The sequence below is a fragment of the Mustelus asterias genome, chromosome 22 (assembly GCF_964213995.1).
Source record: "Mustelus asterias chromosome 22, sMusAst1.hap1.1, whole genome shotgun sequence".
In the NCBI taxonomy this organism is placed as follows: domain Eukaryota; kingdom Metazoa; phylum Chordata; class Chondrichthyes; order Carcharhiniformes; family Triakidae; genus Mustelus; species Mustelus asterias.
Window position 1 is genome coordinate 26,394,154 of NC_135822.1, and position 13,338 is coordinate 26,407,491.

General features: G+C 52.0%; 1 protein-coding gene across 1 annotated transcript in view; it reads right to left on the reverse strand.

Annotated features, from left to right (window-relative positions):
- Positions 1 to 13,338, reverse strand: part of LOC144510263 (forkhead-associated domain-containing protein 1-like) — a 94,221-nt gene that overhangs the window by 73,234 nt on the left and 7,649 nt on the right. Inside the window, exons 3-5 of the mRNA XM_078239757.1 lie at positions 12,627 to 12,864; positions 8,343 to 8,472; positions 1,972 to 2,078 (exon numbers count right to left, since the gene is read on the reverse strand). Of these exons, the coding sequence (XP_078095883.1) occupies positions 1,972 to 2,078; positions 8,343 to 8,472; positions 12,627 to 12,864 (475 nt within the window). The remainder of the gene's footprint in view (positions 1 to 1,971; positions 2,079 to 8,342; positions 8,473 to 12,626; positions 12,865 to 13,338) is intronic.

Below are 13,338 nucleotides of genomic sequence, written 5' to 3' on the forward strand. Positions count from 1 at the left end.
AGAGCTAAACTCAATGTTAAAATTGGGACTAAGGAGAGGGAGCCACTGGAACTCAATAGTCAAAGACTTTAAGCATTTTAAGCACATTTATTTATGGTCAAGGTTTGGATTATAAATAATCTAATTTTTTCTGAAATAGAAACAGATATTTCAAGAAATTTGCAGATGCGTCAGCAGCTAGAGAGAGAGAGAGAGAGAACGCAGAATGGAAAAAGTGTAGAAAAGAGGCAAAAAAGGGGAGGGGGGAAGAGAGAGACTGAGAGAGAGACATGCACAGAGAGAGAGAGACAGACAGAGAGACAGAAAGGGACGGAGGCAGAAAGAGAAGAGAGAGAGAGAGGGAGAGACACAAAGAGAGAGAGATAGAGAGACAGAGACAGAGAGACAGAGAAACTGAAAGAGAGACAGACAGAGAGTGACAGAGAGAGAGAAAGAGACAGAGAAACTGAAAGAGAAAGAGAGACAGACAGAGAGTGACAGAGAGAGAAAGAGATGAAGAAATGCACAGAGAGACAGAGGGAAAGAGAGAGAGTGACAGTGAGACAGGGAGAAAGAGAGGGTGAGACAGAGAGAGACAGAGGAAGAGACACAAATTGTGAGACTGGAAGATCGAGAAAGTAAGAGAGAGAGAGAGAGACACACACACGCACACAGAGAAACAGAGGGAGTGAAAGAGAGGGAGAGATAAAGAGAAAGAAAGAAAGAGAGAGAGACAGAGAGAGACAGACAGACAGGAGGTGAAACAAAAAGTGAGAGAGAGAGAGCGAGGGAATGAGTGAGAGAGAGAGTGAGGGAATGAGAGAGAGAGAGCGAGGGAATGAGAGAGAGAGAGCGAGGGAATGAGTGAGAGAGAGAGCGAGGGAATGAGTGAGAGAGAGAGTGAGGGAATGAGAGAGAGAGAGCGAGGGAATGAGAGAGAGAGAGCGAGGGAATGAGTGAGAGAGAGAGCGAGGGAATGAGAGAGAGAGAGAGCGAGGGAATGAGTGAGAGAGAGAGCGAGGGAATGAGAAAGCGAGAAATGGAGTGAGCGAGGTTACCAAGACAAATTCTTTTTCGATTCTTCCTCTATGAGGTTTTAAAGCCCATTCTCAGGATTGGGGCGTTGTGGGTTAGGTGGATTGGCCATGCTAAATTGACCCTAGTGTCAGGGGGATTAGCTAGGGTAAATATGTGGGGTTATGGGAATAGGGCCTGGGTGGGATCGTGGTTGGTGCAGATTCATTGTGCAAGAGAAGGTGTTGATGAGTCTCCTTGCGCTGCTGCAGTCCACACGGTGACGCTGGTCTCACAGTGATGTTCAGTCGGGTCTCCCCGGATCGTGACTCAGAGCCGGCGAAGGAAGCACAATCTCTATATCTCCAAGGCGAGGTGGTGTGTGAGCAGGACAGCGAGTATATGAAACATTGTCAACACCACTGCTTTGCCCTGAATGGCGTTGAACTCCCCGAGTGTTGTGGGAGCAGCACTCCTACAGACAAGTATTGTATCCCACTCCTGACTTGTGCGTTGTAGTTAGTGGAAAAGTTTGGGGTGTTGGTAGTGAACCTCTTACCACAGGATGCCCAGTCTCTGACCTGTTCCTGTGGCCATGGCATTTATGTGACTGGATCGGTTAGGTTTCTGGCCAATGGTGACCTCCAGGATGTTGATGTGGAGGATTTGACAAAGGTTATGTCACAAAGGGATGGTTAGGCTCTCTCTTATTGAAGAGGCTGATTGTCTGGTACCTACATGTGTGGTTATTTACAAAAGGAAAATGTTGCAGATGTTGGAAATCTGTAAGAACTCTACCAGTCAGGCTTGGTGAGTTCCAGTACATGACTCAAGGGGCTGAATGGCCTTCTCCTGTCCCTATGAGTGTAGCCAGAGTGAAGCAACACCCAGCAGCCTCTCATCATCCAGTCAGTGCAGCACAGGAAAAGGCAATACACAAATAGACAATGGAAACCATTCTTCCCAATGGTAACCCACCTGCCAGGTCTGACATCCTGGCGTTTGCTCCAGCCAGGTCCCTTCTCAATCCCAGGATAACATCCTGCTGCGACAGGACTTGTATCCGAGTCTCCGCTAATTCCTTCCTGTGGGAAACAAGGATAGAAACGTTCGATAAAAACCAGAAAGCTTGTGATCCAAGTAGAAGATCGAAACTGAGCTGACTCCGAATAGAAAGCAGTCTGAGCTCTCATCAATGCCGGCTTCACTTTGAAATGAAACTTCCAAATGCTGTATCTCCAAACTGTGTGTTCCCTGCCGACCACTGCAACCTCTGAAGCAGCACCAGCGCTGTGTGTGGCAATACCTGTGGAGATGATTCTTATTCTAGTGTCCAGATGGTTAACAGCCATTGCTAGTGTCGCTGGATAGCATACACTGTACAGATACAGCGGTCAGCTCACCCACACACCCAGACACCAGCTCACCCAGACACCAGCTCACCCACACACCAGCTCACCCACACACCCGCTCACCTGCTCACCCACATACTCAGACATCAGCTCAGCCACACATCCAGACACCAGCTCACTCACACACCCAGACACCAGCTCGCCCAGAGCCCAGCTCACACAGACGCCCAGACACCAGCTCAGCCACACACCCAGACACCAGATCACCCAGACACCAGCTCAACCACACACCCAGAGTCCAGCGCACTCACCGAGTTCACCTGTAGAGACCAAGAATTCACTGTGCAAACCTAGTTCACCTGTGCAGACCAAGTCCACTTGTGCAGAACAATGGTTCACCTGTGCTGACCGAGGGTTCACTTGTACAGACCAAGTTCACCTGTGCAGAACAACGGTTCATCTGTACAGACTGAGGGTTCACCTGTACAGACTGAGGGTTCACCTGTACAGACTGAGGGTTCACCTGTACAGACTGAGGGTTCACCTGTACAGATCTCGTTCACCTGTACAGACCGAGAGTCTGAGTAGAACTGAAATGACATCATGGGGAATGCAGGTGACATTTATAATTGATCTCTGACCAGAACCTCTTGATGTGGAGATGCCGGTGTTGGACTGGGGTGGGGCACAGTAAGAAGTCTCACAACACCAGGTTAACGTCCAACGGGTTTATTTGGTAGCAAAATCCACTAGCTTTCGGAGCACTGCCCCTTCATCAGGTAAGTGGGAGTTCTGTTCACAAACAGGGCATATAAAGACACAAACTCAATTTACAAAATAATGGTTGGAATGCGAGTCTTTACAGGTAATCAAGTCTTGATTACCTATAAAGATTTGCATTCCAACCATTATTTCCACTACCATGGGGGCAGCACGGTGGCACAGTGGTTAGCACTGCTGCCTCACTGCGCCAGGGACCCGGGTTCGATTCCGGCTTGGGTGACTGTCTGTGTGGAGTTTGCACGTTCTCCCCGTGTCTGCGTGGGTTTCCATCGGGTGGTCCGGTTTCCTCCCACAGTCCAAAGATGTGCGGGTTAGGTGAATTGGCCATGCTAAATTGACCCTAGTGTCAGGGGGATTAGCTAGGGTAAATATGTGGGGTTACGGGGATAGGGCCTGGGTGGGATTGAGGTCGGTGCAGACTCGGTGGGCCGAATGGCCTCCTTCAGCACTGTAGGAATTCTATGATTCTTCTATTATAATCCCCTGACAGTAAGGGGCAATTTATCATGGCCAGTCAACCTAACCCACACGTCTTTTGGACTGTGGGAGGAAACTGGAGCACCTGGAGGAAACCCATGCAGACACGGGGAGAATGTGCAGACTCTGCACAGACAGTGACCCAAGCCGGGAATTGAACCCATTACCCTGGCGCTGTGAAGCAGCAGTGCTAACCACTGTGCCACAGTGCCACCCTTCCACCGCTCCACTGGGGAATATCTAGAGAGGGTTCCTTGAAAAGTGACAAGTGCAGAAAACACAGCGAACGTTCCAATTCTTCATTGAGGAAGCGAGGAAGCAGCTTCTGCTGAAGATGTTCCGATACTTCAGCTTAACTTCAGGAAGTCAGGGTTAAACATACATCCAGGGAGAGCCAACATGGATTGGTGCCAATCCCAGTTACCGAGCAATAAGCAGCCACGTTGAATAGAGAAGTGGCGTCCATGCCAAGCCTTACAATGCTGACCCCTTCACCCTCCCCCACCGCAACCCCCGCCCAAACTAATACATTCTGGGAAATGGCTGAAGGAACAACCTGTCATATGTGTTTCCTCCCTTTGTTCTGGTCTCATGTTCTATCTGAAGGAATTAATCAAACCAGTTTGTCGAGGTTTTGTTGTGTACTGAGTTACTGAGTACTCAGCAGGGGTGGCACGGTAGCATTGCTGCTTCACAGCTCCAGGGACCTGGGTTCGATTCCTGGCTCGGGTCACTGTCTGTGTGGAGTTTGCACATTCTCCTCGTGTCTGCGTGGGTTTTCTCCGGGTGCTCCGGTTTCCTCCCGCAGTCCAAAGATGTGCGGGTTAGGTTGATTGGCCGTGCTAAAATTGCCCCTTAGTGTCCTAGGATGCGTAGGTTAGAGGGATTAGCGGGTAAAATATGTAGGGATATGGCGGTAGGGCCTGGGTGGGATTGTGGTCGGTGCAGACTCGATGGGCCGAATGGCCTCTTCCTGTACTGTAGGGTTTCTATGATTTCTATGATGATGGACTCAATATTGAGTTCAACAACTTTCGATCATAATCTCTGCCTCCAGCTAGTTGTGTGTGTTTTTTAACTGGCGTGTTTCCTCCTCTCTATCCCTTCACGTAGCATTCAGGTGACTGCTAACGCCTCGCCTGGACACAACCATTGTCTCTTTACCACAGGGAGGTTCCCTCCCTATGGGCGGCACGGCGGCTAGCACTGCTGCCTCACAGCACCAGGGACCCGGGTTCAATTCTGGCCTCGGGTCACTGTCTGTGTGGAATTTGCACATTCTCCCCATGTCTGCATGGGTTTCCTCCGGGTGCTCTGGTTTCCTCCCACAGTCCAAAGATATGCGGGTTAGGTGGATTGGCCATGATAAATTGCCCCTTAGTGTCAGGGGAATTAGCAGGGTAAATATGTGGGGTTACAGGAATAGGGTCTGGGTGGGATTGTGGTCGGTGCAGACTAGATGGGCTGAATGGCCTCCTTCTGCACTGTAGGGATTCTCTGATTCACAGCCTTTATTCACCTCAACTGTTTCACCCTGAAATATTTTGCTATTTAATCTCTCCCTCCCTCCACACAATCACAAGCCCCCGTTCTGCTCTTCCTGCCCTGGTCCCCTTGCACTGGCTTAAAAATTCCACCATTTCCACCTCGGCCATTTCTGTCTGCGATGTTTCTAACTACCTGCCATTCTGCTGTAAGGTCACTGACTCGGAAACACCGGGTGCGAGCTTACCAAAAAAATTTTAAGTGCCGAATGAGTGAGAAAACAACTCCCTCTCTCCCTGATTACCATCCCTGCAGAGCTCCCATTCCCTCCCCCATCATATCTCCCCTCCACCCACCCCTTGGCACTATCCCAGCACAGTTAAACAGGTCCAAATAAACCTGTTGGACTTTAACCTGGTGTTGTTGGACTTCTTACAGTTATGGTGCCCAGTGGGCACTGTCAGGGTGCCAGGCGGGCAGTGCCAGGGTGCCCAGTGGGCACTGCCAGGGTGCCAGGCGGGCAGTGCCAGGGTGCCCAGTGGGCACTGCCAGAGTGAAAGTTGGGCACTGCCCAGCCCTGCCCCCGACCACCCGGTGGCTTCAATGGCCTCCAATTCCTCTCTACGAGGCCATCACGCCTGGTCTCCCGCTGGTGGAGACCCGGTGATTCTCGCCGGTGAGAAGCTCGACCGGTGAGCGGGTAGTTTGAAGTGAGCTTGGACGATAGCGTCCGGGACTCGCTAATGACCTTCTGAGCACAAAGCCAAGTTCACCAGTAAAACAGGGCCCGGCACGATGGGGGAAGGCGAGAAACTGGACATGTTTCTCATTTTTCACCTCTCACCTGATCGTACCACCTCACCTGGCCGAAAGTTGGGCAGGACGAGGTCGTAAGATAGTGCCCATTAACTTTGTTTCTTTCCACATGTCACTGCCTGACTTCCTCTTATTTTTTCTTTCAACCCCACTCCCATCAAGAAAGACTTTGCATTTATATAGCACCCTTCACAACCAGAGGATGTCCCAATCCATACAGTCAGTGAGTTACTTGTGGTCTGGTCACTGTTACAGTGAAGCAAGTGCAGGAGTCACTTTGTGCAGAATTAGGCCCCACAAACACCAATGAGCTAATGGCCTTAAATCTGGTTTAATGGTGTCGACTCTCGAATATGTACCAAAGATGTGCGGGTTAGGTTGATTGGCCGTGCTAAATTGCCCCTTAGTGTCAGGGGGATTTAACAGGGTAAATATGTGGGGTTACAGGGATAGGGCCTGGGTGGGATTGGTGGTTGGTGCAGACTTGATGGGCCGAATGGCCTCCTTCAGCACTGTAGGGATTCTATGAACCCTAACTGACCGCAACATCTGGAGTCTGCAAATGCACAGTGAAATCCAGATGTTACTGTCAGTGATTCCCTGCTCCCTCGCAGGGTGCGTAGTTGGTGTTCCTGCAGAAGTAATTAATTAGATATAATTGAATTGACAAGAATCTTCCCTCTTACATTGTAATATTGTAGTGAAAAATTCCCCAGAAACGTTATTCCTGGTTAATGAGGTGGAACTATTCTTAAAATACCTGCTCTGGAAACTCATTTTAAATCAGTGCAATGTTAAAATTTTCCATTCTGATAAAAATGACAAGTGTATTAATACAATACATTTTCTTTCTAAAAGTGTTGTTTGTGTTTCACTTTTTAATGTACATGTCCCAATCAATTATTTTGCTCTCTAGAAATTTTAATTTGGCGGCACGGTGACACAGTGGTTAGCACTGCTGCCTCACAGCGCCAGGGATCCCGATTCGATTCCCGGCTTGGGTCACTATCTGTGTGGAGTTTCCCCGTGTCTGCATGGGTTTCCTCCGAGTGCTCCAGTTTCCTCCCACAGTCCGAAAGACATCCTGGTTAGGTGCATTGGCCAGGCTAAATTCTCCCTTAGTATCAGGGGGATTAGCAGTGTAAATATATGGGGTTACGGGAATAGGGCCTGGGTGGGATTGTTGTCAGTGCAGACCTGATGGGCTGAATGGCCTCTTCCTGCACTGCGGGGATTCTATGATTCTAAAAGTGAAGAAAAATCAGTGCGTTTTACTTCCTGGCTTGCTGTCTGTGAGAATGTTTCAAGGTGATTGGTTGCTTGCCCTGCTTGATGACATCATTGTTGCTGGAGTTCCCCTGGACTTGGCAGAAGATTCAAACTGATGACGGGTAAGGGGGAAACCCATAGCACAGAGATGGCTGGAGCTTTGTGAGCAGCTACCTGCCAGGCCACCCGCAAGTGCCATCGCTTCACCACTGACCTCAGAGTTTAGACCAAGGCTATCAGTGTAGAGAAAGATTGGGAAGAACGTGGCCACATGATCCAGAGGTTTAAACCCCAAGAGATTAAAATTCAAATTTAACCATTTACCACGGTGGGATTCGAACCTGGAACCCCAAAGAAGTGCTGTAGGCTTGTGGTTTGCCAGTTCAGTGACCTATACCACCAGGCCACAGAGGAATCACACCCCCCGCCTCCCCCCACAATATTGTCCCGCTCTCCCTCCCCTCTATCATTTCCCAGCTGCATATCCAGTGCTGTGAGTTGTATCACACTGCAGCACTGCCCCCCAGTGGCACACTGTCAGCTTGCGCTCACAACAAGGTGAAAGCACTTCAAAACAGTAAAGATTATTTATTAGTGTCACAAGTAAGCTGACATTAACACTGCAATGAAGTTACTGTGAAAATCCCCTAGTCGCCACACTCCGGCGCTTGTTTGGGTTCACTGAGGGAGAATTTAGCACGGCCAATGCACCGAACCGGCACATCTTTCAGACTGTGGGAGGAAACCGGAGCACCTGGAGGAAACCCACGCTGACACGGGGAGAACGTGCAGACTCCGCACAGACAGTGACCCAAGCTGGGAATCGAACCTGGCTCCCTGGCACTGTGAGGCAGCAATACTAGGCGCTGTGCCACCGTGCCGCCCTTCAACAGCAGCTCCCACTGCTTTAGCACTTGTGCAGAGCTGGAACAATACCTGAGGAGCTGACACCAATTGTCAGCGTTGGTCAGGCGAACGGGTCAGCTGTAATGTGTAACCATTTAGTTTTATTATTTAAAATACCCGTTAGCCATTCGATTTTGGTGATCGACAAGAAACCTCTAACTGTTTTGCAAGGCACGCATCGTCATTTAATGAGGGGGCATTGCCCCACCCCTGAGCCCCAGGGGCCAACTCTCACTCTATATAACCCGGTAAGGTACTCACTGGAGCAAGGCGCAGGCCTCTTCCTGGGCGCGTGTGTCAGGCGCGATGGGCACTGCCACCAGTGCTGGGGCCAGAACAGGCTGCCTGGCATTGCGATTCCTTTCCCGCTCTTCCAGCTTCTTCCGAGCCTCTGCAAACAGGAAAAACAGAGAGCGGCACCGTCAGCAGACAGCGGTGGGCTTCCCGTGCCACCCAGCCCGACCTCTTACCCCGCCCCCCCCTCACCCCCCCAATTCCACATCACCGCCGCTCTAGCCCAGTGTTCTCTGGATCCGGGGCAATGGGCTCTGTGTGGTCGAGAGGCTGGAGTTTTATTCAGGAGAAATTAGCTGTGATTGCAGCGTAGACCCTCATGTCCATTGCCAAGAGGCAGCTGGACCTGTTCCTGGCTCTGATAAAGATCACACCATATCAAAAAGTGAAGGGATGAACAGTTAAAGTAATCACGATCCATAAGACCATAAGACATAGGAGCAGGATTAGGCCACTCGGCCCATCGAGTCTGCTCCGCCATTCAATCATGACTGATATTTCTCACATCCCCATTCTCCTGCCTTTTCCCCATAGCCCCTGATCCCCTTATTAATCAAGATCCTATCTATCTCTGTCTTAAAGACACTCAATGACCTGACCTCCACAGCCTTCTGCGGCAAAGAGTTCCACAGATTCACCACTCTCTGGCTGAAGAAATTCCTCCTCACCTCTGTTTTAAAGGATCGTCCCTTTAGCCTGACATTGTGCCCTCTGGTTCTAGTTTTTCCCACTAGTGGAAACATCTGGATGCACTGCTTGACTGGTCACCTGATTGTCAGAGAGATTTCCAGAGTATTCTCATCAATCCTGCATTTTTAGCTTCTGAGAGGAGATTACATTGGCTGTTGGAGGGGAGGGGCCGTGCGGGCAAAGTGCCTGGTCAGGCATTGGTGTGGGGAAGGCCCAATGGATCAGCAAGTCTTTTCTTGCCCAGCATGGTCATCCGGTCACTGTGCTATCTCTGCTGCTGGAACCCTCGTTCTTGCCTCAGTGGCTTGGCCATTCCAATTCACTCCCGGCTGGACTCTCGCCTGAGGTCATCCCCCTTTACTGCCCATCTCCTAACTGGCAGAGTCTCATTCACCCATCATAGAATAATAGAAATCATAGAAACCCTACAGTGCAGAAAGAGGCCATTCGGCCCATCGAGTCTGCACCGACCACAATCTCACCCAGGCCCTACCCCCATATCCCTACATATTTACCCGCTAATCCCTCTAACCTACGCATCTCAGGACACTAAGGGGCAATTTTAGCATGGCCAATCAACCTAACCCGCACATCTTTGGACGGTGGGAGGAAACCGGAGCACCCGGAGGAAACCCACGCCGACACGAGGAGAATGTGCAAACTCCACACAGACAGTGACCCGAGCCGGGAATTGAACCCAGGTCCTTGGAGCTGTGAAGCAGCAGTGCTAACCACTGTGCTACCGTGCCCCTGCCCTCACCACCTTACCCTGCTGCTTCAGCTTCCTTACTTTTAAAATACTACTCCTTGTTTTCAAATCCAGCAACGGCCTTCCCCCCGCCCCCCTCTCCATCTCTGTAATCTCCCTTAACCCTCTCTGTGTCCCTCCAAGTCTGGCCTCTTAAACATCGCTGATTTTATCCCTGAAGGGTGGCACACTGGTTAGCATTGCTGCCTCACAGCGCCGGGGACCTGGGTTCGATTCCCGGCCTCGGGTCACTGTCTGTGCGGAGAATGCACGTTCTCCCCGTGTCTGCGTGGGTTTCCTCCGGGTGCTCCGGTTTCCTCCCACAGCACAAAGGATGTGCGGGTTAGGTGGATTGGCCGTGCTAAATGTGTGGGGTTCCGGGGACAGGGGTGGGGGAGAGGGCCTGGATAAGATATGCTGTCAGAGAGTCAGTGTGGGCTCGATGGGCCGAATGGCCTCTTCTGCACTGTAGGGATTCTATGATGGGGTGGCAATGCCTTATCTTGTTAGCTGGGATCTTGCTTGTCTGCCTTGTAGGGACCATGAATTGGATTCTATTGGGTTTTGGGAGCAAGCAAGGAATAGATTTGGGTTTGCCTGATCCAATCTGAGCACTGGCTTTGGAACTTAAAGAACAGAGTAAAAATAAAAGCACCTGGCTGCCCAATCGAGCAACTTTCTGGGTAACCTATGGTCCACTTTCTGCTGGGTTTTCTGCCCATTTGGAAGATTTTTGATATTTTGTCCCCTAAACCCAAACCCACTTTGGGCTGCTGATGTCTCCATCCCTTCACTCTGAAATAATATCCATTAATCACTCTTCCCTTGCCGGAATCTTGCTGCCGTTTACACCGGCGGGAGTTTACATTGTAATAGTCCAATCCCACCACGGGATTCCCAGAGGCGATGGGTGCATTCAGCAGGGAAGCTCGTTGACAATGACGGGGCTGTAAGATCCCGTCATCAGCAAGTGGCTGACTCCCCCCGCTGCCCCCAAACACACCCCGGAGAGGGAGAAAAATCCCACCCTGTGTGTCTGTCCTGTAGGAACTTTCTACAGCGCCTTCCCACAACGTATATTTACAACAACCAGATTTCCGTCAATATTTATTGAATCTCATCAGGTCTTCAATGTGATGTTTTCTCGCTCCTATTCTGAGGATCAAAGTAGAATCATAGAATCCCACAATGCAGAAGGAGGCCATTCGGCCCATCGAGCCTGCACCGACCACAATCCCACCCAGGCTCTATCCCCACAACCCCATGTATTTACCTTAGCCAACCCCCGACACGAAGGGACAATTTAGCATGGCCAATCCATCTAACCCGCACATCTTTCGGATTGAGGGAGGAAACCGGAGCCCCGGAGGAAACCCACGCAGACACGGGGAGAACGTGCAAACTCCACACGGACAGTGACCCAAGCCGGGAATCGAACCCGGGTCCCTGGCGCTGTGAGGCAGCAGCGCTAACCACTGTGCCACCGTGCCGTAGTCAACAGGGTAAATTTTGCCCCACTCGCTGGGGGCATTGTCACGGGCGGGGCAAAAACATTGATAGACAGTTTAAAGGTCCAGCAACCTGGGGTGGGAATTTCCGGTCTTGGGGCTGGCGAGGCTGGGGAAAGCCTCCCAGTAACCGCTGCGTGAATACCCCTCCCCAGGCAGTCCTGTGCGTGTGAATACCCCTCCCCAGGCAGTCCTGTGTGAATACCCCTCCCCAGGCAGTCCCATGTGTGTGAATACCCCTCCCCAGGCAGTCCTGTGTGTGTGAATACCCCTCCCCAGGCAGTCCTGTGTGTGTGAATACCCCTCCCCAGGCAGTCCCGTGTGTGTGAATACCCCTCCCCAGGCAGTCCCGTGTGTGTGAATACCCCTCCCCAGGCAGTCCTGTGTGAATACCCCTCCCCAGGCAGTCCCGTGTGTGTGAATACCCCTCCCCAGGCAGTCCTGTGTGAATACCCCTCCCCAGGCAGTCCTGTGTGAATACCCCTCCCCAGGCAGTCCTGTGTGTGTGAATACCCCTCCCCAGGCAGTCCTGTGTGAATACCCCTCCCCAGGCAGTCCTGTGTGAATACCCCTCCCCAGGCAGTCCTGTGTGAATACCCCTCCCCAGGCAGTCCTGTGCGTGTGAATACCCCTCCCCAGGCAGTCCTGTGTGAATACCCCTCCCCAGGCAGTCCTGTGTGAATACCCCTCCCCAGGCAGTCCCGTGTGTGTGAATACCCCTCCCCAGGCAGTCCTGTGTGTGTGAATACCCCTCCCCAGGCAGTCCTGTGTGTGTGAATACCCCTCCCCAGGCAGTCCTGTGTGTGTGAATACCCCTCCCCAGGCAGTCCTGTGTGTGTGAATACCCCTCCCCAGGCAGTCCTGTGTGAATACCCCTCCCCAGGCAGTCCTGTGTGTGTGAATACCCCTCCCCAGGCAGTCCTGTGTGAATACCCCTCCCCAGGCAGTCCTGTGTGAATACCCCTCCCCAGGCAGTCCTGTGTGTGTGAATACCCCTCCCCAGGCAGTCCTGTGTGAATACCCCTCCCCAGGCAGTCCTGTGTGTGTGAATACCCCTCCCCAGGCAGTCCTGTGTGTGTGAATACCCCTCCCCAGGCAGTCCTGTGTGAATACCCCTCCCCAGGCAGTCCTGTGTGTGTGAATACCCCTCCCCAGGCAGTCCTGTGTGAATACCCCTCCCCAGGCAGTCCCGTGTGTGTGAATACCCCTCCCCAGGCAGTCCCGTGTGTGTGAATACCCCTCCCCAGGCAGTCCTGTGTGAATACCCCTCCCCAGGCAGTCCTGTGTAAGATACAGTACAATTACCCCTCAGTTTATGGGACAGGACACCTCTGTCCTCCTCGGCCTCCTGCTGTTGCTTGGTAACGGTGAGCAGCCTCTCCTCCAGCGCCACGATGGTCCGCGAGTGCTGCCGGATCTGCTCCTTGAACTCGGCCAGCTCGTCCAGGTGGCCGCGCCGCTCGCGTTCAATCCGCTCGCCGAGGTCTGTGGCCTTGGCTTCCTGGCATCTCCGCTGGGCTGCCAGCTCCTCTCGCAGGTCACCCTGGGAAACAGGGAAGGGTCACAGCAAGGAGACAGAGAGATATTCCAGACGGCTGGAGGAAGGATAGAGAGAGGCAGGAAGGTACAATTCACCCAACGGGCTGCAGTACCAGAGAAGCTTCAGTTCACTGGAGACCTTTCAGGACAGTCTCTCCCCCGGCTTCAAGAACTGCAGCCCTGTGAGAATCACAGAATCCCTACAGCGCAGGAGGAGGCCATTTGGCCCATCGAATCCGCACCGACGACAATCCCACCCTATTCCCATAACCCCACACATTTACCCTGCTAGTCCCCCTGACAGTAGCGTCAATTTAGCACGGCCAATCCACCTAACCTGCACATCTTTGGAGTGTGGGAGGAAACCGAAGCACCCGGAGGAAACCCACGCAGACATGAGGAGAACATGCAGACTCCACACGGACAGTGACCCAAGCCGGGAATCGAACCTGGGTCCCTGGCGCTGTGAAGCAGCAGT